Source organism: Catharus ustulatus, chromosome 2 (assembly GCF_009819885.2).
Source record: "Catharus ustulatus isolate bCatUst1 chromosome 2, bCatUst1.pri.v2, whole genome shotgun sequence".
In the NCBI taxonomy this organism is placed as follows: domain Eukaryota; kingdom Metazoa; phylum Chordata; class Aves; order Passeriformes; family Turdidae; genus Catharus; species Catharus ustulatus.
The window spans coordinates 124,340,744-124,365,577 of NC_046222.1; the positions used below are offsets into that span (position 1 = coordinate 124,340,744).

General features: G+C 52.7%; 1 protein-coding gene across 1 annotated transcript in view; it reads left to right on the top strand.

The window, feature by feature from the left end:
* The window catches only part of NUP98 (nucleoporin 98 and 96 precursor), a 35,373-nt gene that overhangs the window by 202 nt on the left and 10,337 nt on the right, over window positions 1–24,834 (top strand). The window contains exons 2-22 of the mRNA XM_033052027.1: window positions 3,114–3,217; window positions 3,615–3,716; window positions 3,805–3,984; window positions 4,628–4,767; window positions 6,240–6,347; window positions 6,914–7,097; window positions 7,897–8,060; window positions 8,766–8,903; window positions 9,432–9,519; window positions 11,733–11,825; window positions 12,163–12,303; window positions 13,265–13,398; window positions 13,671–13,858; window positions 14,689–14,805; window positions 15,787–16,088; window positions 17,677–17,790; window positions 18,489–18,627; window positions 18,905–19,082; window positions 19,899–20,063; window positions 22,824–23,000; window positions 23,982–24,132. Of these exons, the coding sequence (XP_032907918.1) occupies window positions 3,145–3,217; window positions 3,615–3,716; window positions 3,805–3,984; window positions 4,628–4,767; window positions 6,240–6,347; window positions 6,914–7,097; window positions 7,897–8,060; window positions 8,766–8,903; window positions 9,432–9,519; window positions 11,733–11,825; window positions 12,163–12,303; window positions 13,265–13,398; window positions 13,671–13,858; window positions 14,689–14,805; window positions 15,787–16,088; window positions 17,677–17,790; window positions 18,489–18,627; window positions 18,905–19,082; window positions 19,899–20,063; window positions 22,824–23,000; window positions 23,982–24,132 (3,076 nt within the window). The 5' untranslated portion in view covers window positions 3,114–3,144. The remainder of the gene's footprint in view (window positions 1–3,113; window positions 3,218–3,614; window positions 3,717–3,804; window positions 3,985–4,627; window positions 4,768–6,239; window positions 6,348–6,913; window positions 7,098–7,896; window positions 8,061–8,765; window positions 8,904–9,431; window positions 9,520–11,732; window positions 11,826–12,162; window positions 12,304–13,264; window positions 13,399–13,670; window positions 13,859–14,688; window positions 14,806–15,786; window positions 16,089–17,676; window positions 17,791–18,488; window positions 18,628–18,904; window positions 19,083–19,898; window positions 20,064–22,823; window positions 23,001–23,981; window positions 24,133–24,834) is intronic.

Here is a 24,834-nt window from a genome sequence, read left to right on the forward strand (position 1 = left end):
GGGCGCGGGGAGGCCCCGGCACGGAGGAAGGGCCGGAGGGAGGCGGGAAGGCCGCCGGCGAGTGGGATTTCTCAGCAGCCGTGCCCCGGCTGCCTCCGGAATAGCTGACCGCTTTTAGGGGCTTTTAGGCCTTTTTGGTTGTACCGGTGCGCGTCCGGTTGGAGATTCCGGGTGTTTTCCACGGGGGACACGCGACCCTGGATGCGGTAACGGCCCGGCTGTCCCCGGGCCCGGGAGTTATTTACTGTCGTGTTAATTACTTGTAGTTTGAAGTTAGGTTGGTTACATGTGACTTGAAGTTGCGCTGGTGGCGCGGGTTTGTTGGCGTGATTTTAGGGGGATTTTGTGCTGTTGCTGTTAAACTCCAATTCCAGCCCTTTGGCGCGAGGGTTCCTCCTCAGCTGGGGGTGCAGAGAGTGGGAGAGGGATGTGTGAAACCCTCGAGTTTTACTAATTCCAGTCTAGCTCTTGAGTTCAGTGAATCTTAGAATCAGTAAGGCTGGGAAAGCCCTCCCAGCCCAGGCAGTCCCAGCTGTCCCCATGGCCACCTTGTCACCCTGAGTGCCACCTCCAGGTGCCACCTGCAGGGATGGGCACTGCAAACCTCCCTGGGCAGTGCCAATCCCTGAGCTCCCTTTCCATGGGGAAATTGCTGCTGCTGTCCCCCCTGAGCCTACCCTGGCCCAGCCTGAGGCCGTTCCCTCTCCTCCTGTCCCTGTTCCTGGAGCAGAGCCCGACCCCCCCTCCCTGCCCCTCCTGGCAGGGACTTGTGCAGAGCCACAAGGTCCCCCCTGAGCCTCCTTTTCTCCAGGCTGAGCCCCTTCCCAGCTCCCTCAGCCCCTCCTGGGGCTCCAGCCCCTTCCCCAGCTCCATTCCCTGCCCTGGTTGCACTCCAGCCCCTCCAGGTTTTTTTTCTCTAAGGAGCCCAGAACTGGACACAGCCCTCCAGCAAGGAAGGAGGTGTGGGTGAGAAGAAGAATAAAATGTATGATGTGGGAGGGGGAAACCTTTTCATAACTTGTTTTTTCTTAGAAAGTGATTTTTAGATTTCTTCTTAGGTAGAGTTTGGCACTTAGTGATCTTAGGAAAATGAGAGAGCTGTGACTTAGAAAAGAGGAACCATGGAAATTGAGGGACTTGTGAATTTGCAGATAGGGCTGAGAGTCACAACACTGAACAACTGGAAAGTGCAGGTGATTTTTATCTGACCTTGCACTGGGGCAAGGGGAGATGGGTGAAGATATTCCATAGGAAGGGGAGGTGTGTTTGGGAGCAGGTCCTGGTGGAGAGGGAGCTGGGGGTTCAGCCTGCAGGAAAGGATGCACAGGGTGGACCTTTCCACACTCATAAACCTCTGAAAGGAGGCTCAGGGGGGACAGCAGCAGCAATTTCCCCATGGAAAGGGAGCTCAGGGATTGGCACTGCCCAGGGAGGTTTGCAGTGCCCATCCCTGCAGGTGGCACCTGGAGGTGGCACTCAGGGTGACAAGGTGGCCATGGGCACAGCTGGGACTGCCTGGGCTGGGAGGGATTTTCCAGCCCCAGGGGTCCCATGGGAGAAGGTGAGGAGGGCTCAGGGTGCAGTTACCCTGTGCCAGAGGAGCTCTCCCAGGAGACAGAGTTTGGGGTGCTCTGAGAGTTTGTCAGAGCAGCTCTTCCTGGCTTTTACCAGGATCATTTCGCTGAAATTTCTCTTCCTGGGACAGATGAAGCCTGTAAGGACTTGCCTGTGGAAGCGTGGAGACCCTTAACACTCCAAAATCGTGGTGTGTGTCTCTTTGGGTAGTTGGAGGTGACACAAATAAATTTTGGTTATCAGGGAAGTGTGGGATTTGGGCTGGTTGTTCTGGGCTGGTTTGGTCTCCAGCAGTTCAGGGATAGAGGAAGGCTGTGGCTGCTGCAGTCTGGATTTGGCCATTCCCAGAAAGTGCTGTTGGTGTTAGGGAAACAAACCCTTGAGTTTCCAGGATGGGAGCAGGCTGTGGGGATTTCCCTCCCTGCAGGAGGCTGTGCTGGGGTGGGGCAGCTCCAAACCTGGGCACAGGGCAAGGGCAGCTGTGGCTTCACTGGAATTGTTGGATTTGGGAATATTCCTTGTGTGGCTGTTCTTGAATTGCTGATGCTGTGTGTGTACCTGGGAGTGTGGGGGGATTCCTGCATTTCCTGCTGAATATCCAGGGGGTGGGGTAACACCAGTGGTTTTTTGTTAATATTGCATTATTTTAGTAATGCCTATTTTTTCTGGTTAGTACTGTAATTTTCTCCTGGCTAATATGGTTTTCTGGAGCATTACATTCATTATTTTTGGTTAAAATGACATTTTTGGGGGTAATACTGGTTTTTTTTGACATGGACATTTTTTGCCTACTATGTTTTTTTTTTGGGTTAATATGGCATTTTGTTTTTCTAGTTCTAGCTCTTTTTTGTTGTTGTTGTTGCTAATACTGCCATTTTGGGGATAATATGAGCATTTTGGAGGATAATACTGGCTTGTTTCTGGTTAATCTGGAGTTTTCAGTGGTGGAGCTGCAGGAAAACACCCCTCAGTTCCCTGGCAGTGCCCTAGGAGCTGTGGGGATTGTGCTGGATTTGCTGACAAACTCAGAGAGTTGAACAGAGTTTTACCTTTGTGTGCTGGGGAGGGGGCTGAGGAGAGGCAGCAGGGAATGTGCTGTGAATAAACCAGGGGGGCTGGAAAGGGAATTGGCCCAGCAAACTCCCCTGGAAGTGCAGGGCTGGGGAGCAGAGTGAAGGGGCATTCCTGTAATCCCTGTGCACTGCATTCCCCTGTCGTGTTTGGAGCAGTTGGCAGAGAGGGTGGGACAGGGAAATCAGTTCTGGAAACCCTGGGATTGCAGGGGGGTCACCACAGCCCGGGACACAGGCTGAGATGGGCAGGAACTGCAGCCATAATGAAGGGTGACACCTTAATTTTGGGGCCATGGTACTCGGTGACACCTCCTGGGCTGTGCTGTCCCTGGAATGTCGGTGCCCTTGCCCTCCCAGGGTTCTGGCAGGGTTTGGAATCACACACTGCCGTGGGGTTCTGGTGGGGCTGCTGCCCTCAGCACTGAGGGAAATGCAAAATAATAAAACCTGAATTCTGCTTTCCAGGTCTGGGACAGAAACCTGATACAGCCTGAAAATGTTTAACAAATCCTTTGGAACTCCTTTTGGAGGCAGCACCGGCTTTGGGACAACTTCAACTTTTGGGCAAAGTGAGTGAAATATCTGAGATGGTTTTTAATGAGGGGTCTTTCCCTGGAGTGCAGCTCAGGGAATCCATGGGGGTGGTGATCCCCTGTGGGATGAAATGAGGGAGCTGCTGGGCACTCCAGCTGGCTTGGATGAGGCTCAGGAGCCTGAGGCTGCACCCCAAGCTTTTAGTTTGGTCAGACAAGCAGGATTCTGTGTCTGCTGTGGAACTCCTGCTGTAGGAAGAGTGAAAATGCAGTGCTGAGGGCAGGTGCTGTGCCTGGGGGTTTTGGGGCTGGAACAAAGCAGTGCTGGGTGTGTTGGGATGACGAGGAAGGAGGAGGTGTGTGCAGTGGGGGTTTGTGGAGCTCAGGCTGTCCCGGTGTGGCTGTTGGAGGGCTCACCAGGCTGTGCTTGCAGATGCTGGCTTCGGTACCACCAGCGGGGGAGCCTTCGGGACATCGGCCTTCGGCTCCGCCAACAACACCGGCAGCCTCTTCGGGAGCACGCAGACAAAGCCAGGTGCTGCTGAGAGGGGAGGGAGGGGGCAAGGGGGAACCCCCAAAACAAGGAATCCTCAGCAGAATTAACAGCCTCTTTCTGTCTGCAGGAGGGCTCTTTGGGTCAACCACGTTCAACCAGCCAGCCACCTCCTCCACCAGCACTGGCTTTGGCTTTGGAACATCCACTGGCACGTCAAACAGCCTCTTCGGAACCACCAGCACTGGTGGGAGCCTCTTCTCGTCCCAGAACAATGCCTTTGCACAGAACAAGCCAGCTGGGTTTGGAAGTGAGTGCAGCTGGCACCCCTCTGCTCTTGTGGGCCAGCAGTGGGAGCTGGGGGTACCTGGGGGTGGGACAGGCTCAGGGTGATACAGTGACATCCCTGTGCCCACACAGCCAGGGGGAGCCCACATGCCCCTCAGTCTGTAGCTGTGATCCTAGCCCTCAGTTTTAAAGTAAATTGCCAGAGGTGGTTGGCTGGAAGTTTTTATTTTGGTGCTGTTTGAGTTTAGGTTTTTATCCTGTGGCAGAGCAGTTACAGTTGGGTTTGTCTGTGGCAGGAGAAGACAGGGAATGCTGTTAAACTCTTCTGTAATTCCACAAGGCAAAAGCAACTGCTTGCAGTCCCTTCTGAAAAATAAAAGGAGCCTTACTGATTCTCTTTATCATAAAATTATTATGTTATTTTCTTCCTACTAGTCAGGATTTGAAGGAAACTGGCTGCTGTGGTCTGTCTGGTGTTTCTGGGGTGCTGAGTTAGGGACACTTCTGCAGCAGAGGACTGCATTAACAGCACCAGCATCTTCCAGCTTTGCTGTCAAATTATTTTTCCCAGCTGTTTTTTCCATTTCCAAACCAGTTTCTAGGGTTGAAGTTTTAAACTTGGAGTTAGTTTTTATACTGATGTTGTTGTTTTATGCTTTATTCAGACTTTGGTACGAGCACCAGCAGTGGGGGGCTCTTTGGGACCACCAACACCACTTCCAACCCCTTTGGGAGCACATCTGGCTCTCTCTTTGGCCCAACCAGCTTTACTGCTGCTCCAACTGGCACAACTATTAAATTTAATGTAAGTTCTGCTTTTTCTTCTCAATCCAGCCCATTCACTGTGAGAACAGCTTTGCAGTTATTTGTGTGATGTCTTGGTCACTGAGGTGCAAAGATGAGTTCGTGTGCAAGTGTTTGCTGTGATTTGAGAGCATCCCTTCTCAAACACTGTAGAATTTCAGCCTTGCTGGGTTTAGAGCTGTGCTAGTGCTGAAGGAGTAAAGGAGCTCCTAAAGCTGAGCCTTCCCAGCAGGTGCTGTGGGATTCAAGGTGATCTATGGCAAAAGCTGGCAGCAGTAAGGGTTGGGGACGTTTGGGATGGGTCAGAATCAGCAGAGCTCTCCTGAGGCAGCCTGGCTCTGGGAATGGGAGCTGGAAGCAGAGGAGTGGGGTCCTACCCCCTCTGGACGAGTCCCCTTTAAGACAGGATTCAGTAACTGCTGCCAAGTTCTGTGGCAGTTGGACCTGGAGGGTGGCCCAGCAGAGGGGCCTTGAGGAACTGGGTAACTGGGGCCTGCTGGAAAAGGGACTCCTTTCCCAAAAACTTGTTCATGCAGATCTCATCCCTCTTCATTTCCGGACTGAGCTGATGTAAGACTGAGCCTTGGGGGTTGAGCTGTGCTGCTGCCTGGGCTCTTGCAGTGCTGCTGATTTGTACTTTCATAGCACTGTCAAAAAAGGGGGGGATAGTGAAATTCATGCAGAGCTCCAGGATTTATGTAAGAAGCTGAGATAAACTGCTTTTAAAGTGAAACCAAAAGCAGAATTGCTGGGAGTTGTTTTGAGTGTTCCTGGGGCAAATTCCACTGCTGATCATCATTGAACACACCTGGGTGAGGCCTCAGCTGTAATGATGGAATCATAAAACCATGAAATCACACAATGTTTGGGTTGGGAGGGACAGCCCATGCAGTGCCACCCCTGCCATGGCAGGGACACCTCCCACTGTCCCAATGTCCAACCTGGCCTTGGGCACTACCAGGGATCCAGGGGCAGCCACAGCTGCTCTGGGCACCCTGTGCCAGCCCTGCCCACCCTGCCAGGGAACAATTCCTGCCCAAGATCCCACCCAGCCCTGCCCACCCTGCCAGGGAACAATTCCTGCCCCAGATCCCACCCAGCCCTGCCCTCTGGCACTGGGAGCCATTCCCTGTGTGCTGTCCCTCCCTTGCTTGTCCCCAGTCCCTCTCAGCTCTCCTGGAGCCCCTTCAGGCCCTGGCAGGGCTCTGAGCTCTCCCTGGAGCTTCTCCTGCCCAGGTGTCACCCCCAGGTGTCCCAGCCTGGCTCCAGAGGGGCTCCAGCCCTGCAGCAGCTCCTGGCTCCCCTGGGCTCTCCCAGCTCCTGCTGCTCTTGGTGTCTCTGCTGTGAGATCTCACCTGAGAGCAGAGCCTCAGGTCTGTGCTAGCTGTAGGATTTCCCAGGGTGTGCAGGGAGTTGTGGCTGTGTTCCCCCAAGCCAGTCTGGATTTTAACCTGCCCTTCCTCCCTTCCTCAGCCCCCAACCGGCACGGACACCATGGTGAAGTCTGGCGTGAGCACCAACATCAACACCAAGCACCAGTGCATCACTGCCATGAAGGAGTACGAGAGCAAGTCCCTCGAGGTCAGTGCAGGGCACCCAGCCTCACCCTGGGCCTCTCTGGGCCACAGTTACTGTCTGTGCTCATTAATGGAAACATGTTAATGAACCTTCAGTATCTGCACCACTCACATGAGGTGTTGGCAAGTGAAACAATTAATGCAAGGCCCTGTTAATTGCAGTTGGGTTTAAATGCTTAATGCAGCCCTGGAAGAGCTGAAATTCCATCTTGTCAGAAGGACATGAGATCCTGTTGGGAACAGCCCTGCTGTGCTGAGATAACAGCAGGATCCCAGCACAGCCCAGTTGTTTATTATAAACTACTGTTCCCAAGGATTCAACCCATCAGGGCTGCTTTGTTTGACCCTTCAAAACAGATCGTTTGTAAAAAGAGCTGAAAAAGCTCTGGGGAGACAAAGTGAAACCAAAACATGGATCTAAGTTCAGGTCTCATTTTTGGTGTCCTTATTTTTAAAATTGTGGGTGTTGTCGTTTTTCTTGAGCCTTCACCTGTGTGAAGGTTGGGTGCTGTGTGAGTGTGGTAAGGACACAGGCCTGCCCTGTGTGAAAAGAGCTGGATTTTCCTCTAGGAACTCCGTTTGGAAGATTACCAGGCAAACAGGAAAGGGCCCACGAATCCTGTAGGAGCAGGAGCAACTGCTGGCTTGTTTGGCTCTTCCACTGCCACGTCCAGCACAGCCACAGGACTCTTTGGCTCTTCCACCACCAATACAGGCTTTTCCTATGGACAGAATAAAACTGCTTTTGGAACCAGTAAGTACTGCCTGGCCCTGGCATTCCTGTGAGTGCATGTGCAAATATTCTGTTAAACCTCTTAAAATTCTGTGATGCCAAGTGCTGAAACTCTGCTGTGAGCTCGGAGATGTGCTGGTTGTATTGCCAGCATTCACTGGTGGAGCTCCTTGCCATAGGAACCTGTTTCCATACTTTTCCTTGGAAAAAATTCAAACAGCAGTTGGATTTTTATTAGGTTTTGGTGCAAACTGAAATGTAAATAGATGATAGAATCCCAGAATGGTTTGGGTTAGAAGGGACCTTGAAGCTCACCCTCACCATAGGCAGGCTCCCAGTGTTCCATGCTGCTCCAACCCCAATGTCCAGCCTGGCCTTGGGCACTGCCAGGGATCCAGGGGCAGCCACAGCTGCTCTGGGCACCCTGTGCCAGCCCTGCCCACCCTCCCAGGGAAGGATTTTTTCCTAATAATGGATATTTGTGTTTGTGGCATTTGACTGTAAACAGATCCAAATCCTCCAGGCTGTAGGAATGGCAGTGGTTGTGGGATGGGCAGAGATGGGACCCAGGGCAGCCTCAGCTGCCATTTCAGGGCAGGCTTCTTCCCCAGAGGTGCTGGGCACTGCCCAGGCTCCCCAGGGAATGGACACAGAGCTCCAGGAGCTGCCAGGGATGCCCAGGCTGGGATTGCTGGGGGCTGGGACTGGGTGATCCCTGGGGGTCCCTCTCAGCTCAGGACATTCTGTGGCCTGTTCTGTGTGAGTGCAGAGTGTGGGCTGTGCAGGCTCTCTGACCATTGGTGTCCCACTGCTGTCCCAGGTACCACCGGCTTTGGCACCGGCACCACCGGGGGGCTCTTTGGGCAGCCGTCCCAGACCAGCAGCCTGTTCAACAAACCCTTTGGCCAGGCCACCACCACGCAGAACACCGGCTTCTCCTTCGGGGGCACCAGCACCCTGGGCCAGCCCAACACCAACACCATGGTAAGGGGGCTGGGAAGGGGCTGCAGGACTGGGATGCTCCTCACGTTCACTGCAGTGGGCAGGAGCAGCATGCTGAGCTCTGGAGGCTGTGCTGGGGTGAGGATCCTGCTGGCAGTCAACTCTGTTCCTGACAGCTGGAGAGCAGTCAGCTCTTCACCAATCACATACCCACTCACCTCCTCAAGCAGCTGCTCTAGCAACTCCAGTGCTTCCTGTCATTTTCACACAGATAATGTCATTCCATTATTTACCTTCTCTGGGAATTCTAGTCCTGGCCTTTCTGGTGACAAATGAGCAACAGTTGTGGGCTTTTGTGACAGAAAGATTCTGTGTAATTGTAACTTGCTGTAGAACTAGAGGCACACATATATCCTGTGTTCTGTGTGAATTTGTTGTGACTTGTCCCAGAAAACCCTGTGAAATGTTTGTTTTCCATCTCCCTTGCTCAAAGCAATGAGCAAATTCCAATATCCTTTAAATCTTGGGGCATAAATTTTTGGGTTGTTTTTTTAATTTCCTTTTTGTAACTAATTTCTTGGAGGAGGACTAAAGCTTCTGGAATGCTCTTCACCCCTCCTCTTCCCCCAGCACCAGGGCAAATGTAGCATTGTTTTGTTGCCTGATTTTGTGTGTTGGAGCTGTTGTTGTCAGTGCTGGGCTTGGAAAAGCCTGGGAGCATTACCTTAACCTGGTTCCTTTTTGTAGGGTCTCTTTGGGGTCACCCAGCCCTCACAGCCTGGAGGCCTTTTTGGGACAGCTGCCAATACAAATGCTGGGACTGGATTTGGAACGGGAACTGGCCTTTTTGGACAAGCCAACACAGGGTTTGGTGTTGGTGGTTCGGTATGTGTGTGCCTTTGTAATACAGAGAACTCCAAGCAGAGCCCTGCTCTGGGTGCTGACCTTCACAGAAGCTGTGCTAGCTTGGGAATTAAGATGTCTGAGACACAAAAGTCAGGTGGTGTGCTGTAAACTGGAGCACAGACAGGTGTAGTAGAGTCATTTTTTAACAAGTGATGTGTGGAGTGATGAAAGCAACAGCAGATACTGAGGTTCTCAGTGCCTAGGGGTGCCTCAGCATAGGGTTGGAAACACAGGTTGTAAGTTGTGATGGAGCAAAACCAACCTTGGTTTTTGATATTCAGTCATTTTGGTTCAGGTGGAGCAAAAATCACAGGATCACTGAGATTGGAAAAGTCCCTTAAGGCCCTTGAGTCTGACCCTGACAGCTGCCTCTGGGGTCCTGCAGGGGGCTTGGGAGTGTGGGCTGGGGGCTCAGTGTGCTCTGCTGCCTTGCCTGCAGCCCAGCACCAATACAATTGCTGTGGTATCCACATCCCAGGTTCCTAAATGGCTGTTTTTTCCTTCCAGACCCTGTTTGGGAACAAGCCTGCTGGATTTGGAGCCACCACCACCAGCGCTCCCTCGTTCGGTACCACCACGGGCGGGGGCCTCTTCGGTAACAAACCTGAGCTTAGCCAACCCTTCCAGCCTGCAAACCCTTCCTTCCTTCCTTCCAGTTTGGGGGCAGGGAAAAACATGTGGTTTCCATCCTTTAGACCTGTGCTGTGTGTAGCACACACTGCAGAGAACATGTGCTGATATTGTAGTGTTGGAATTGAAGTGTGCTGGGTTGTGCCTGTGCTCTTGGTGAGGCTCCCTGACACTCAATGGTCAAGTGCCACTGTTTTGGTGAGTCCTTGAGGGAATTTTCAGCCTGGGATGGCCAGGAGAGCCCCTGGGATCCAGGGGAGCTTTGGCAAGGGCGTTCCCAACAGGACAGGGAGGGGATCCTGCCCCTCTGCTCAGCTCCAGGGAGCCTCATCTGAGTGTCCTGTTCAGTTCTGGGCTCCACAGCTCAAGGAAGAGCAGGAGCTGCTGGAGAGGGTCCAGGGAAGGCCACAGAGATGATCTGGGGTTTGGAGCATCCCTGGTGAGGAGAGACTGTGGGAGCTGTGCCTGGTCAGTCTGGAGAAGGGAAAGCTGAGAGGGGATCCACCAGTCCCTACCAGTATCCCACCAGTCCCTACCAGTGTCCCACCAGTCCCTACAGAACTCTCCAAGGGTGTCAGGACGGTGCCAGACTCTGCTCAGTGGTGCCAGCACGAGGAGCAATGGGCAGGAACTAAAACACAACAATTGCAGCCCAAGGTGAGGAAGAACTTCCTTCCATGGAGGGGCAGAGCCCTGGAACAGCTGCCCAGGGAGGGGCTGGGCTCTGCCTCTCTGGGGACATCCCAACCCCCCTGGGCACGTTCCTGTGTCCCTGCTGCAGGTGACCCTGCCTGGGCGGGCCTGGGGGGGCTCAGAGAGCCCTTCCAGCTCCAACCATTCTGTAATTCTGTGGTTGAAGACTCACAGAAGGAGCAGAGAGGTTTGTTAGGAGGCTGTGAACACCCTGTGTTGGCACAGGAGCACTTGGAGAACTGGCAGAAAACCTGTGATCCCTGGGCTTGGGCAACTCCTGCAGTGCAGTGCAGATGAAATGAGTCATCTCCAGTTGAGCTGGTGGTTACTGTTGTCCTTGGTGGTGTGAAGGAGCAAACTCCAGAGGAGCTGGTGCTGTGTTCCTGGTGGCCTCTGATGGGAGAGCTGATGTTGGGTGTGACTGTGTAGGGATGGCTGGAGGGAGTGCCAGCTTCTTTCATGGGACTCTGAGATCTCTTCTGCCTTTATTGCTTCTGGGTTTCAGAGCAACAAAACTGTCTGAGAGTGAGTAGGAGGGGGTTGGACCCTGCCATCCCTTTCCTGCAGTGCTGTTTTGTGTTGTTATTTAAGGGCAGTGGGGCCTGCCATGCCTTTAGGCTGCTGTGCCAGCCTGCCAGTGTAGACAGGGAAGAACTCAAGGGAACTGGGTGATCTTTTAGCTTTCCCAAATCAGGCTCTGTGCAGTTCTCAGTGCTCTCAACCTTGGCAAGCAGGGTTTGACTGGTGAGCAGTCCTGCAAACCTCCCAGGGGTGTGAGAGGTGCTTCTGAGTTCTTGTTCTGCTGGTCAGGATCTCCATGGCCCACCAGTGTGTTAGCACTGTTTGGTGGACACCAACCTTTGCAGTGTGTGCTTTGGGTTTGCCTGTGCAGCAGTTTCAGGGAGGAATGGAGCTGCATTCCAAGGGGTTTCTGCACTCCTGCAGCTTCTCACTTGAATCCTGGCTTTGTGTACTAACCAAGCATGGCATGGGGTCAGCACCTGCAGTAGAACTGAGCTCGTGGTACACTTGGGGTGGCCTTGCTGCAGCTACAGCTGTGTCCTTGAGCTGTGCAGGTCTGAGCTCCCCCTGCTCTGTGGTGAGGGTCACAGAAATGAGTGTGTGGTGTAAACAGGATGAAATGAGGTTTGTTCCCTCCAGGCACTCAAAAAACCCCAGCACATTTTAGAGCAGCATCATGTCAGCTCTGTCTTTCAGGGCAACTTTGAAGTTTGTAACAAACTGAAAAGCTTAAGAAGGCAGACCAGCATTTTTCTTTGCTGCTTTAATGTTGTACTTACAACTAAAATATGTTTTTTACCAATGAAGTCCCTTTTTGCTGATTGTCAGTTTAACCTTTGCTGCTGGAAACAGTGAGAAATTTGGCTTTGATTCTGGCAGGGCTCTTCCACCCTGTGATGCTTATTTATTTAAATACATGATTTTAATTTCATCCCTGATGAGCTGCTCGTTGTGTTGTTGAAGGTTTTGGTGCCAACACTGCTGGAAATAGCTTGTTTGGAAATAAGCCTGCAACTGGGACTCTGGGCACTGGACTTGGAACGGGGTTTGGAACAGGTAAGCACTTTCCCAGCTCATTTCTGGGCAGCTCCAGCGCCCAGGCTGCACTGCTGGTGCGCTGGGTGTTGCCTGTAGCTGAGTTAGGAAAGGCTGGGCATGTTGAGGATGGCTCAGGGCAGCTCCAAGGGGAGCTCTGCAGCACAGTGCCAAGTGGCCTGAGAGAACTGGGCAGCACTGGTGGGACTGGTGAGATCCTCTGTGCTCAGGGGCTCGAGTGCCTGCAGCACCCATGGGCACAGAGTGTTCCCTGCAGTGCAGTAAGGAATGGCTTCTCTGTGTGCCTGTAAACTTGTCCCAGTGCTGCAGTAAATGACAGTGCCCTCTCCTGTCACAGCTCTGGGGGCAGGACAGACATCCCTGTTTGGGAACACCCAGCCCAAGCTGGGGGGAACGCTGGGGACCGGAGCCTTCGGAGCGCCAGGATTCAACACCTCCACTGCCACCCTGGGCTTTGGGGCACCTCAGCCTGCTGTAGGTGAGTGTCCATGGGGCTGGCACAGGGGTGCAGGGCTCCCGAGGGCTTGGGCACACAGAGCATCTCCTTGGGACCACTTCTGTCACAGTGCCCCCCATGTTGGTGACCCTCTTTTACATCTCCTTGGGGCCACTTCTGTCACAGTGCACCCCATGTTGGTGACCCTCTTCTTGCTAGTTGTATGTATATTTTAAAGGAATTCCAAGTTACTGGGCTTTACATGCCCAACAATTGCACCTATTTTAGAGCATTGTCTTGAAGATTAGTAACGTTTCCCATTAGTAACATTTCCTTGAAGATTAGTAACATATCATTGAAGCAGCAAGAATAGATGTGCACAAAAACAACTGAGGGAAGTGCAGCTTTTTCAGTACTTGCAGATTTGAGAGCCTAGAGGACCTTTATGAACAGGAGTGCTGTGCCATTGGGACAAAAACAAGTCCCAGTTGTCTTCAGCTCTCCTGACTTCCTGCAGACCCTGACAATAGGCTGTTGTTCTGAGAGAGCTTTTGTTGTTCTTTGGGAATGCCCACATCCACCCTGCTTTTGTTGGAATTAGAATTAAGCTGCTTTTGGTGGCTTGAATGTTTCATGGGGTGAAGTCTTTGGGCATTTCAGTAGGAATTAAAATTAAATACTTAAGGACAGAGATATTTAAAATTTAAGATTTAAAATCCGTTGAAGAGGGGACTCTAGACCTGTGTGGTTGTGGCAGCAGGAATGTCAAAGTTCTGCTTCACACCCTTTCAGAAGCCAGCTGGGTTAGTTGACTATTCTGGCAGGCCAGGCTCTTCCCACTGCTCTGTAGCTCTCTGTGCCCTCAGCTTTTCACCCATGAGCACTCAGTGAATATGGCTGCACACTCTGATGGAGGAAGGAGATGCTCTGGGAGCTGCTGTGTTTGTGCCTGCCCTGGTTCTGTTCCCAGAGCTCTAAAACTGAAATGCTGCTCCTTTTGTAGCTCTGACAGACCCCAATGCCTCTGCAGCCCAGCAAGCTGTCCTCCAGCAGCACCTCAACAGCCTGACCTACTCACCCTTTGGGGACTCCCCACTCTTCAGAAACCCCATGTCAGACCCCAAGAAGAAGGAAGAGGTAAGCGCACATCAGCACTGAACTCATTTTTTGGGTGACAGTTGAAGTTATTTTGGTCTGTGTGCAGTGTTCAGTGCCCCCTGAGCAGCCAGGTGAGTTGCCCTCTGTGCTCTCCCAGTGGTGCAGTGGCTCTTTACCCTGCAGGACACAAAGTGCTTGATTTTATTCCAGTGGAAAGTTCCCTGCCCTGGCAGGGGGGTTGGAAGTGCATGATCTTTAAGGTACTTTGTAGCCCAAACCATTCCATGATTTCCTGCTTTTTTCTGTTGCAGAGGCTGAAGCCAACCAACCCAGCAGCCCAGAAGGCCTTGACCACCCCCACCCACTACAAGCTGACCCCCCGCCCTGCCACCCGAGTGCGGCCCAAGGCGCTGCAGTCGGCAGGCTCAGCCAAGTCCCAGCTCTTCGATGGGCTGGATGATGATGAGCCCTCCCTGTCCAATGGAGCCTTCATGCCAAAGTGAGCTTCTCTTTTGTCTGTGTGACAGCCTTCTGTAAACTCCTGTGTGTTACTCTAAATCTCATTATTTTGTGCCCTGGTTCCAATTAGAACTGTAACAAGTTGTAAGACTTCACTAGAACTGTTTTCTGTAGAGGAGGTAAAAAGGTTCAGCTTAAACTCTTAAGGCCAAATAAGCTGAAAAATGAGGTCAGCCCATGGTGGGAGCAAAGCTCCTATGAATCATTTAGGAATTCTTACAAGGAAAGCTTGCACAGGGTAATACTTCCTGCTGTTGAGCTGGGAGTATCATCAGCTTTGCTCATGCCCTTAGTATGGAGGCAAATTTCTGGTGGTTTTATCCCAACCCTGGTTCTATTTCAGATCCTCAGATAGTTGTGTGACAAATTAGTCATGGGTCTGCCTGAGTGAAGCTTTAGGTTCAGTTTCTATGTGCATCAGTGGCTGTCATATAGAAAAGGGATTTGGAATGATTTGGAGTTGAGTAAAAACAAAGTGCAACACACAAAAGTGACCCTGCTGTAAAATGAGCCTGCACCTGTGGGCCAGACCTCCTGTGCTTCTAGAAGAGCTGATCTGGGAAACAGAGAACACTGTGGTTTGCTGAACTTGGGCTTTGAGCCTTTCACTGACTTGTGCTTTTTACACTTCTGTATAAACCAGAGTCTTGAATGGAATTCCCCAAAAAATTTTAGGATCTCTTATGGGAGACTTGATCTGTCCTGGGTGTGGGATCTGGTATTAAAACTGGTTCCTGAATTAAGTACAAAATACCCATTTATGCAGTGGATAGATGCAAATTTCCCTTCCTTGGTGTGCTGTGTTGTCAGGAAGAGCATCAAGAAGCTGGTTCTGAAGAACCTCAGCAGCAGCAACCTGTTCTCCCCCGTGAGCCGAGAGAACGAGGACCTGGCGTCGCCGTCGGAGTACCCGGAGAACGGGGACAGGTGAGTGAGTCAGGGCTTGTCCTCAGGAGTGCAGACTGGTTCTGCCTGTCCCTGAATTACTGCTCTGCAGCAGCCACCTCTTCAGGGATGTCACCTCACTGTTCATTGAAAGCAGTTGACCTGCTGGGAGATGCATTTCCTCCTGGACTAGCCATGTGTTGTTCCTTGTGGGCACTGCTGGGTCACCCCACCCAAAACCGGGTCAGAGAGGAGGGCAGGCACTTCTGTTCTGGATGAGTCTCCTTCCTGCATGAGCAGGAAACCAGGACATTCCTTGGGGGCAGTGCTAAACCTGACTCTGAGGGGAGAAGAGCCTCTCCTGGTCAGTCCTCAGTGATGTTGGAATTGCAAGAGAGCTCCATTGATCCTCATGTCTCATATTTCTATTTTCTGCATATGTGTTTCGTACAGATTACAGTGAGGAACCTTTAAGGCTACATCTTCCCCTCCCCGCCAAAAGCCAGAATTCCAACCTCCTCTGGAAAACCTCTGGCCATATTTTAGTTGAACTCTGATTTTTGCCTTGGTTTTCTTTTAATCCTGCCCAGGTCACTACTTTGATTTTATTGAAAGCTACTGAACTAAGAGCTGCTGTGGGAGTGAGGTCACCCCAGGCCTTTGAGCAGAGGGTTTGGAGCTGTGGGGTTGCTGTTACACCTCCTTTTGAGGCTTCTCTCCAGCCTGAGCTCCCTGTTGCCCTCAGCCCTGCCCAGGGCACGTGCCTTAGTCCCAGCATGGTGGGGACTGTCCCAGTGCCACCACTGTCCTTGCTGGAGTGGGAGGCTCAGTGGCACAGGGAAGGGGCATTACCACTGACACTGCAGGTCGTGTGGTCTGTTTGCTCTCTGTGTGGAAGGAGCAGAGTTTCAATCACAGAATCACAGGAGTCTCCTGAGCAGGGAGGGGCCTGAGGGGCCACCCAAGCCCAGCTCCGGGCCCTGCACAGGAACCGAATAACTGACCCTGTCCTTGCTCCGCCAGGTTCTTCCTGTCGGTGCCTCCCGAGGAGAACCACAGGCAGGACGGGGAGCGGGAGGAGGAGGAGGAGCCGCACGAGGTGACGAGGTTTTACACCAACCCCATCGCCAAGCCCATCCCGCAGAGCCTGGAGGGCAGCGGGCACAAGCCCCCGGCCGTGGACGACACCATCGTGGCGCTCAACATGCGCGCGGCGCTGCGCAACGGGCTGGAGGGCAGCAGCGAGGACGCCTCCTTCCAGGAGGACTCTCTGCATGAGGAGTGGGACAAGGAGGCCGAGCCTGGGCAGCAGCTGCACCCTGCAGGTCAGCCTGCCAGGACAGAGCCTGTCCTGCTCTGGCACCCTCAACTCCTGCTCCTGTCCTGCCCTGACACCCTCAGCTCCTGCTCCTGTCCTGCCCTGGCACCCTCAGCTCCTGCTCCTGTCCTGCCCTGACACCCTCAGCCTCTGCTCCTGTCCTGCCCTGACACCCTCAGCTCCTGCTCTGGCACCCTCAGCTCCTGCTCCTGTCCTGCCCTGACACCCTCAGCCTCTGCTCCTGTCCTGCCCTGACACCCTCAGCCTCTGCTCCTGTCCTGCCCTGACACCCTCAGCTCCTGTCCTGCCCTGACACCCTCAGCTTCTGCTCCTGTCCTGCCCTGGCACCCTCAGCCTCTGCTCCTGTCCTGCCCTGGCACCCTCAGCCTCTGCTCCTGTCCTGCCCTGGCACCCTCAGTCTCTGCTCCTGTCCTGCCCTGACACCCTCAGCCTCTGCTCCTGTCCTGCCCTGGCACCCTCAGCCTCTGCTCCTGTCCTGCCCTGGCACCCTCAGTCTCTGCTCCTGTCCTGCCCTGACACCCTCAGCCTCTGCTCCTGTCCTGCCCTGGCACCCTCAGCCTCTGCTCCTGTCCTGCCCTGGCACCCTCAACCTCTGCTCCTGTCCCTCCTCCTTCCACCAGTGAATGCATCTTGTCTTCTTACCCAGTGCAGGAATCTGGTCTAACTCTATTGCTGTTATTTTATATCACATTATAATTTATCATAATATATTAATGCATAAATATATATTTTATATTGGTGCTATTTATAAACATATATTTATATAAAATTATAGAAAATTATATAAGTTATATATTATATTATGTAAATAATATATTATATAAATATATAAATTATATATGCAACATATTTATCTTATAGATATGCATTAATATATAGCATATATAATATCTATTATAAATACGTGTTAATATATCACATATATACTTATATATAAATTTAAATATTTACATATATAATATTATACAGATAATGAAATAATAGTTATATAAAATAATAATATATTATTTTTATCACTGTTATCTAAAATGAGCATTTAAATGCTTTCCCCTAATTTTATATCGTGTGCATTGGAGATTTTTAAACTAGAGAAGGTGAAGGGAAAAGATTTGTTAATCCTTCCAGTTATGTGGCATGTAATGAAACTGGCAGGTGATGTGTGCAGAAGAAATGTCTCTAGACATTTTGTAGATGCAAAATGCTTTTGGGAAATGGAAAGATCATTAGACAAGTTAATAGATGAAGAAGAATTGGCAGCTGTTAAATGTAGAAGAAGCTGCAGCTTGGTCAGCAGTGCCTGAGGGCCCAGGCTACTAAAGCTGGGACAGTGTTTCTTTCAAGTGTTGATTGCAAATTGCATTTGCAATTTTTCTTTTCCCTGTGCACCTTCCCCTGCTGTTTGCACCCTGCTGCTGTCTGTCAGAACCTGCCAGAGCCATTGGTTTGGAAGGAGTGCTGGTGTCTGTTGGTTACTGATTGTCAGTCCCTGTGAGGCTGCCAGCTGTTCTGGGTGGCAGTGTGGGAATGTGGATAGCTTGGTGCCAGCCCTGTCCTCAGGGAATGCTGTGTTGCAGGCATTGTTCTGACACGAGCTGGCTACTACACCATCCCGTCCCTGGAGGAGCTGGCGCGGCTGACCAACGACAGGAAGGAATGTATCGTGACAGACTTCACCATCGGCCGCAGGGGTGAGCCACTGCCCCTCCTGGGGCTGCCCTGACCCGGGGCTCTGGGAGCTGCAGGGCCTCATCCAGACCTCCTCTGACTGGCACCACTGCCCTTGCTTTGGGAGCAGTTTGCATCAGCATTTTTAGGGTAAAATCAATCCAGGTGTCACAGACTGATGTGGTTTGGAAGGGGCATTAAAGCTCATCTCGTTCCGTGGGCAGGGACACCTCCTACTGTCCCAGGCTGCTCCAGCCCCAGTGTCCAACCTGGCCTTGGGCACTGCCAGGGATCCAGGGGCAGCCACAGCTGTGCCAGCCCTGCCCACCCTGCCCAAGATCCCACCCTGCCAGGGAACAATTCCTGCCCAAGATCCCACCCAGCCCTGCCCTCTGGCACTGGGAGCCATTCCCTGTGTGCTGTCCCTCCCTCCCTTGTCCCCAGTCCCTCTCAGCTCTCCTGGAGCCCCTTCAGGCTGTGGCAGGGCTCTGAGCTCTCCCTGGAGCTTCTCCTGCCCAGGTGTCACCCCCAGCTCTGCCAGCCTTCAGTACCAGTGTCACAGATGATAATGTTCCTCTGGAATTTCCTCAGGAGAAAAGAGATCTCACTTTGCTCAGGAGATGGGACTGGGTGGGGAGGACAGGAGGAACAGAGCAGGATTGTGGGCTCTCTGGCACATGATTCTTCACAGGCAATTGTGTCCTCTTGGGTTGTTTTGCAGGTTATGGATCAATTTACTTTGAAGGAGAAGTAAATCTAACAAACTTAAACCTCGATGAGATCGTACATATCCGGAGAAAAGAAGTTATTGTGTACCCTGACGACGAGAGAAAACCTCCCATTGGGGAAGGGTTAAACAGGTAAGTGTTAGATCAGGATGATGTTGAAAATCCTGACAGGCTACTGTGTTTGCAGGTTGCACCAAAGAGACAAATCCAAACGGTGCTTTCAGTTTACAGTGTTAATTGAGTTACTTGCAAGTTTCTGAAGCACAGATCGGGTTTAAAAGCTGCTCTGAGTTTCCCTGCCTAGAGGCTATGCTGTGCTGCCCTGCCTGGGGAGCTGTCCTGTGATCCATGCCTGGGGAGCTGTGCTGTGCTCCATGGCCGTGTCCCTCAGCCCCCTGTCCCCTTGCAGGCGAGCTGAGGTGACCCTGGACGGGGTGTGGCCCACGGACAAGACGTCGCGGTGCCTGATCAAGAGCCCCGAGCGGCTGGCGGAGATGAACTACGAGGGCCGGCTGGAGGCCGTGTCCCGCCGGCAGGGCGCGCGCTTCAAGGAGTACCGGCCCGAGACCGGCTCCTGGGTCTTCAAGGTGAGGCCATCCCCCTGCCCCGGGGCTGCAGGCTCCTCAGGGTTTGGCATTCAGCTCATTTCCAGTGCCCAGGCACAAAGGGACCTGGGGGTGCTGGCTGCCAGCTGGCTGAACGTGAGCCAGCAGTGAGCCCTGGTGGCCAAGGAGGCCAATGGCACCTGGCCTGGATCAGGAATGGTGTGGCCAGCAGGAACAGGTGAGGCCACACCTCCAGTGCTGTGTCCGGTTCTGGCCCCTCAGTTCAGGGAGGACATTGAGACCCTTGAGAATGTCCAGAAGAAGCAACGAGGCTTTGCCTGTGGGAGATGGTGGAGTCACCATCCCTGGATGTGTTTAACAAAAGACTGGGTGTGGCACTTGGTGCCATGGTCTGGTTGAGGTGTTAGGGCATGGGTTGGACTTGATGATCTTGGAGGTCTCTTCCAGCCCAGTGATTCTGCAATTTGGCAGCTTTGGACAGCTGGCTCTGGTGAGAACTGTCCTCACCAAAGCAGCTCCTCATTCCTGGGAGTGTTGGAGGTCGGGTTGGGTGGGGCTTGGAGCAGCCTGGACTAATGGAAGGTGCCCCTGTCCATGGAGTGAATGAGCTTTAAGGTTCCTCCCAGCCCAAACCAGTCTGCAGTTCTGTGGTGACACCTGTGGCCCCAGCCCTGCCTAGAGCAGATGGTTTTGGTCTGTAGAGAGGCTGGATTTGTTGCAGATGTCCCAAGAGTTGTGTGTTAGGATACCTGGACAGGGGGCACAGGTACACCTGCCCAGGCCTTCCAGAAATTTCACTTCCAAGCTGTGACATGTTTGTCCTTCTCCTTAACACAGGTAGCACACTTTTCCAAGTATGGCTTGCAAGATTCAGATGAGGAAGAGGAAGATCATCCTTCCAAAGTGGACACCAAGAAGTTAAAGACCACGCCTGTGCCACCCCCAGGGCACCTGCCACCCCAGCAGATGGCTCTGAACGGCAAACCAGCGCCCCCAGCTCAGGTAGAAGGAGAACAGTGACTGAGGGGGTTGATGACATGGAATTTGGACTGTAGCTGGTGCCTGGGAAGGGGGTGGTTGGAGTAACTGCAGTCTGGAGAGTGAAGCCTTACAGAACTCCTCTGAACTCTGCCCGAGTGGCTGCGTGTTTTCCTTTGAGACACTTGACATTTCAGACTAAGGATGGGGCGGGGAGCCTTTCAACCCTTGTTTCTTGTTTGAATTCTAGTCTGAGTTTGGCAGCTTTGCACCTCTTCTGGAAGAACCCTTGTTTTTGTGACAATTAAATGCACGCCCGTAATGCCAACGCCGTGTGCTGCCTGCCTGGACAGTGATGCTGTGCACTCAGTTGCCTTTACCACCATTAGTGTGCAAGACTGTCTGCTTTTTATTTTAAGAATGTGCTCTATTTTTATTAAAATAATACTTTTTGTAAGGCTGGCTATATGCTAGCTTTGTAAACATATTTGTGTTGGATGTGACTGCTTTAAACCTTTGCAAAACATCCTCAGTGCTGGGCCCATCTTACACAGGAATGTTTGATCCACAGGCACTGTTTGATCCAATTCACTGGGAGTACCAGAGCCCACGTGGGCAAGAGGCCAATGCCCCTGGGCTGTCCCAGCTGTGGTGTGGCCACAGAGCCAGGGCAGGGATTGTCCCCTCTGCTGAGCACTGTGTGACACCTCGAGGGCTGTGTCCAGTTCTGGGCAAGAGAGATCCTGAGGGGCTGGAGCGTGTCCAGGGCAGGGAATGGAGCTGGGGAAGGGGCTGGAGCCCCAGGAGGGGCTGAGGGAGCTGGGAAGGGGCTCAGCCTGGAGAAAAGGAGGTTCAGAGGGGACCTGCACAGCTCCCTGACACGAGGGTGGAGCAGGAAATTGCCTCAAGTTATGCCAGGGGAGGTTTAGGTTGGATATTGGGAAAATTCCTTCCTGAAAAGGGCTGCACAGGCTGCCCAAGGCAGAGGTGGAGTCACCTCCCTGCAGGGGTTCCACACGTGGTGGATGTGGCACTAGGGATGGGATCAGTGCTGGGGAATGGTTGGACTTGGTGGGCTCACAGGCTTTTCCAGCCTCACTAGTTTGTGTTCCTAATAGAGAACTTCTCCCTGGTGTCCAGTGTGAGTCTCTGCTGCCCATTTGTGTGGCAGAGGAGCAGAGCTCTCCAGGCAGGTGAGAGGGGCTCTGATCCCTGTACAGCAGTTCCAGAAGCACCATCTGCTCCCTGGGCAGAGCATCCTGCTGCTGGGGCAGGCTGGGGGCTGCCAGCTCTGCTGCATTCTGCATGGACAATCCCAGAGCAGGGACCAGCTGCTGCTCCAGCTCTCCTGGCTAGCTAACACCCACTCATTCATCCCTCTGCTGGAGTAGATCCTTAATTATTTGCATTTTGGCTGCCCAACAGCATCACTTCAGCTCCCCTCCCTGCTTCATGTTCATGCTGGGGGGACCAGAGCTGGGGTTTCAAACACCCAGGAATACTGGGGATGTCTCTGGTACTTTCAAACATTCTTGCACAATCCAGTGTGCTTAGCAGAACCCCCTCCAGGTTCATTAACCTCTCTGACTTGTATGACATTAACTTAGGTTTTAATTTCTGAAATCAGAAAAGCATCAGTTACCCTAAGAAACATCATAGCATCACTTAAAACTTTCCAACCTCTTGGTGTAGAACATCTGCTAATACTATTATTTGGGCTGTAAGGAGCATTTAGTACCTAGACTGGTTTTTGTTTTGTCTTCCCTCACTAAGTTAAATATTAATGAATTTATTAATGTTGCAAGGGAGCCTGCTGCATTAAAACCCAATGAAGGGAGCAGTGAAACTTGTATGTGACCATATTTTGACTTGTTAATCTGTTAATCTATTCCACATGCGGGGCCGGGCTCAGATTCTGCATCTGCCACTCAGTTCCATCCTTACAGACTCCTCAGGTGCTTTTATCTCAGCTGACAGCCTTCACCCCATCCTGGCTGGTTCTACAGAGCCAAGCACAGCCTTGGGAGTGTGCTCCTTAATTCCTGAGCAGGATTCCCAGGACACTCTGCCTGTTTTTGCATCCCTTCAGTGGGCTGCACTGTGTTTTTTCTGGGGAGTTGGGAGCATGAGACTTTCACAGGACACAGAGCTGAGTCATGGGATGGTTAAACTGAAACCAAACCCAGTGCAAAGGAGCTCAGGCAAAAGTACAGCCCATGTGAGCAATTAGCCATGGAATCATGGAAGGGTTTGGGTTGGAAGGACCTCAGAGCCCACCCAGTGCCACCCCTGCCATGGCAGGGACACCTCCCACTGTCCCAGGGGCTCCAGCCCCAGTGTCCAACCTGGAACTGAACGTTCCAGGGATCCAGGGGCAGCCACAGCTGCTCTGGGCACTCTGTGCCCACCCTCACAGTGAAATGCAGATCTTTGTGGAGTGTAGGCTCTGTGGTTGGAGTTGGTACCCCGTGGGATGGAGCTGGGAGCAGGGAGGGAGGCAGGACACAGAGCTCCCTTTGCTGGGCACGTGAGAACTGCAGAGCTGAAGACCAGTTCCTAAACTGAATGGCAGAGCTGGGAAAACTCCAGGAGGGCACCGCTGCTCTGGGACTGCTCCTTCCCTGGCGTGGCACAGCCTGAAGGTTCTGTGTGTCCATCCCTGCCCCTGGTGTGGAGCCTTGGCAGAGCCAGGAGCGCTCGGCAGTGCCCGCGGGTGCTGTTTGGAGCTGTGGCTGTCCTGGCCAGGCTGGGCTCTGAGGTGTGACCTGGCCTCTGTATCCACAGCCCCTGGAGCTGGAGCAGCTGGGCAGGGTGGTGGAGCTGGACAGTGACATGGCAGACATCACCCAGGAGCCAGCCCTGGAGCCCCTGGCAGAGGACACCCTGGCCGAGGAGCAGGAGGCGCTGCCAGCATCCACACACATCGCATCCAGCCAGGGCATCAACCCCTACGTGCTGCAGGTCAGTGTCCTGCCCTGCTCCTGCCCAGGAGGGGCTTGGAGAGCAAGGGAGCACTTCCCAAGGATGCATTCACCTCCCCAAGGGTGTTTGCTCCCCAGCTTGGCATGATCAGTGTGTCCCATGGGGTGGGACTGAGCTCACACCACACCTGTTTGGGGAAACCTCACGTGTGGGAAGCTCAGTGCTGACAGGGAACACCTTAAAGCCAGAGCTCAGCTTTCAGAGCTGTGGGCACTGGCATCAGCTGAACTGATACCAGAGCAGCTGCCTTGGGCCCCTTCTGCCTTGGCAGAGAAAAATGTTTTGGGGTAACTGGTCTTGATTGGGGGCTTGGTGTTGATACTTTTATTTCACAGTAACACAGAAGATTTGGGTTGGGAAAAACCATTTATCCCACCCAGTGCCACCCCTGCCATGGCAGGGACACCTCCCACTGTCCCAGGCTGCTCCAGCCCCAGTGTCCAACCTGGCCTTGGGCCTGGGCACCCTGTGCCAGCCCTGCCCACCCTCCCAAACAATTCCTGCCCAAGATCCCACCCAGCCCTACCCTCTGGCACTGGGAGCCATTCCCTGTGTGCTGCCCCTCCATGCCTTTGTAATTTTTGTGGAAGGACAGAACCTTGAACACTCTTGGGCTATTTAGTATCAGGTAGGAACCTGCAATAACAAATAGACCAGAAGTTATTCCTTAAGCTGACAAACAGCAGACAGAGCTAGGATCTAAGAAATCAGGATTATTGTGGGATGTCACCCCCATCCCCAGCTAATCCTGTGCCCTGACTGAACAAGTATTTGTAAAACCTCATCCATCAGGTGAGGAGCCGGAGCTGTGCCTCCACTGCTCCTTGCAATGTTTGCAGCATGGCTGTGTTTGGTCATGTGCTGCATGTAGGAGTTTTTTTGGGTGGGAAGAGCTATTTTGATGAACTTAGTGAGCTGCTGCTGTGGGAGGGATTGCTGATGTTCTTCCCACATCCTCAGATCATGAAAGCTTCCTTGCTTGCTGATGACGACGACCTGGATTTGATCCTGGATTATCCTGGGAAGCATCCTGTCAAGATGGACACTTCCCAAGAGATCTGCTCCCCAAGGCTTCCCATTTCAAAATCACAAGGACAGAAAAGGCACTCAGGTATGGTGGGAAACCACAGATTGTGTGAAGAAAGGTGAATTTAAACATGAACAGACAAAATCCTGGGTTCTCAGCAGTTCCTTCCTCCTGTGTTCATTCCCTGCTCCAGCATGAGCCCTGCCCTGAGAGCTGTGAATGCTCCAGGGCTTGGAGCACCTCCTCTGATGCTTGCACTGCTCTTTTCACTATTTTTTTTTTCTGACTGTGTGGTGTTTTTCCTCTTTTAAGATCTCAGAGGCACAAACTTCACAGCTTGGTTTGGAGGTGGCCTGTGGTGGGTCTGCTGTGGGCACCAGCTGTGCCCTGCTCAGGGCAGCCCCTACCAGCTTCCCCCACTGCCAAACCTTGCCCCTTACACCCAGTGCACCCACTGAGAGCTGCTTTCCACTGGGATATTGAGGAATACCCCTGGGGACAAGCAGGAAGGTGCTCCTTGGTTGAGGAAAGCCATTAATTCAGATCTGTTAATGGATTCAAAGCCCATGTGGTTGGCAGGGCCAGACCTGGGGTGTGTGTGGGGCCAGTGTGAGCCCTGCTGATCAGTGTGGCACCCCACTTGTGTTCTGATGTCCTGATCCCACATTAAACCAGGGGCTCCTTTGGGAATGGCCACTTTGGGGTGGGCTGTGCCTTTCCCCGTGGGAGCAGCCCCTGTGTTCTCTGGCAGTGCTGCAGGGGCAGTGAGCCCTATGGGCAGTCACA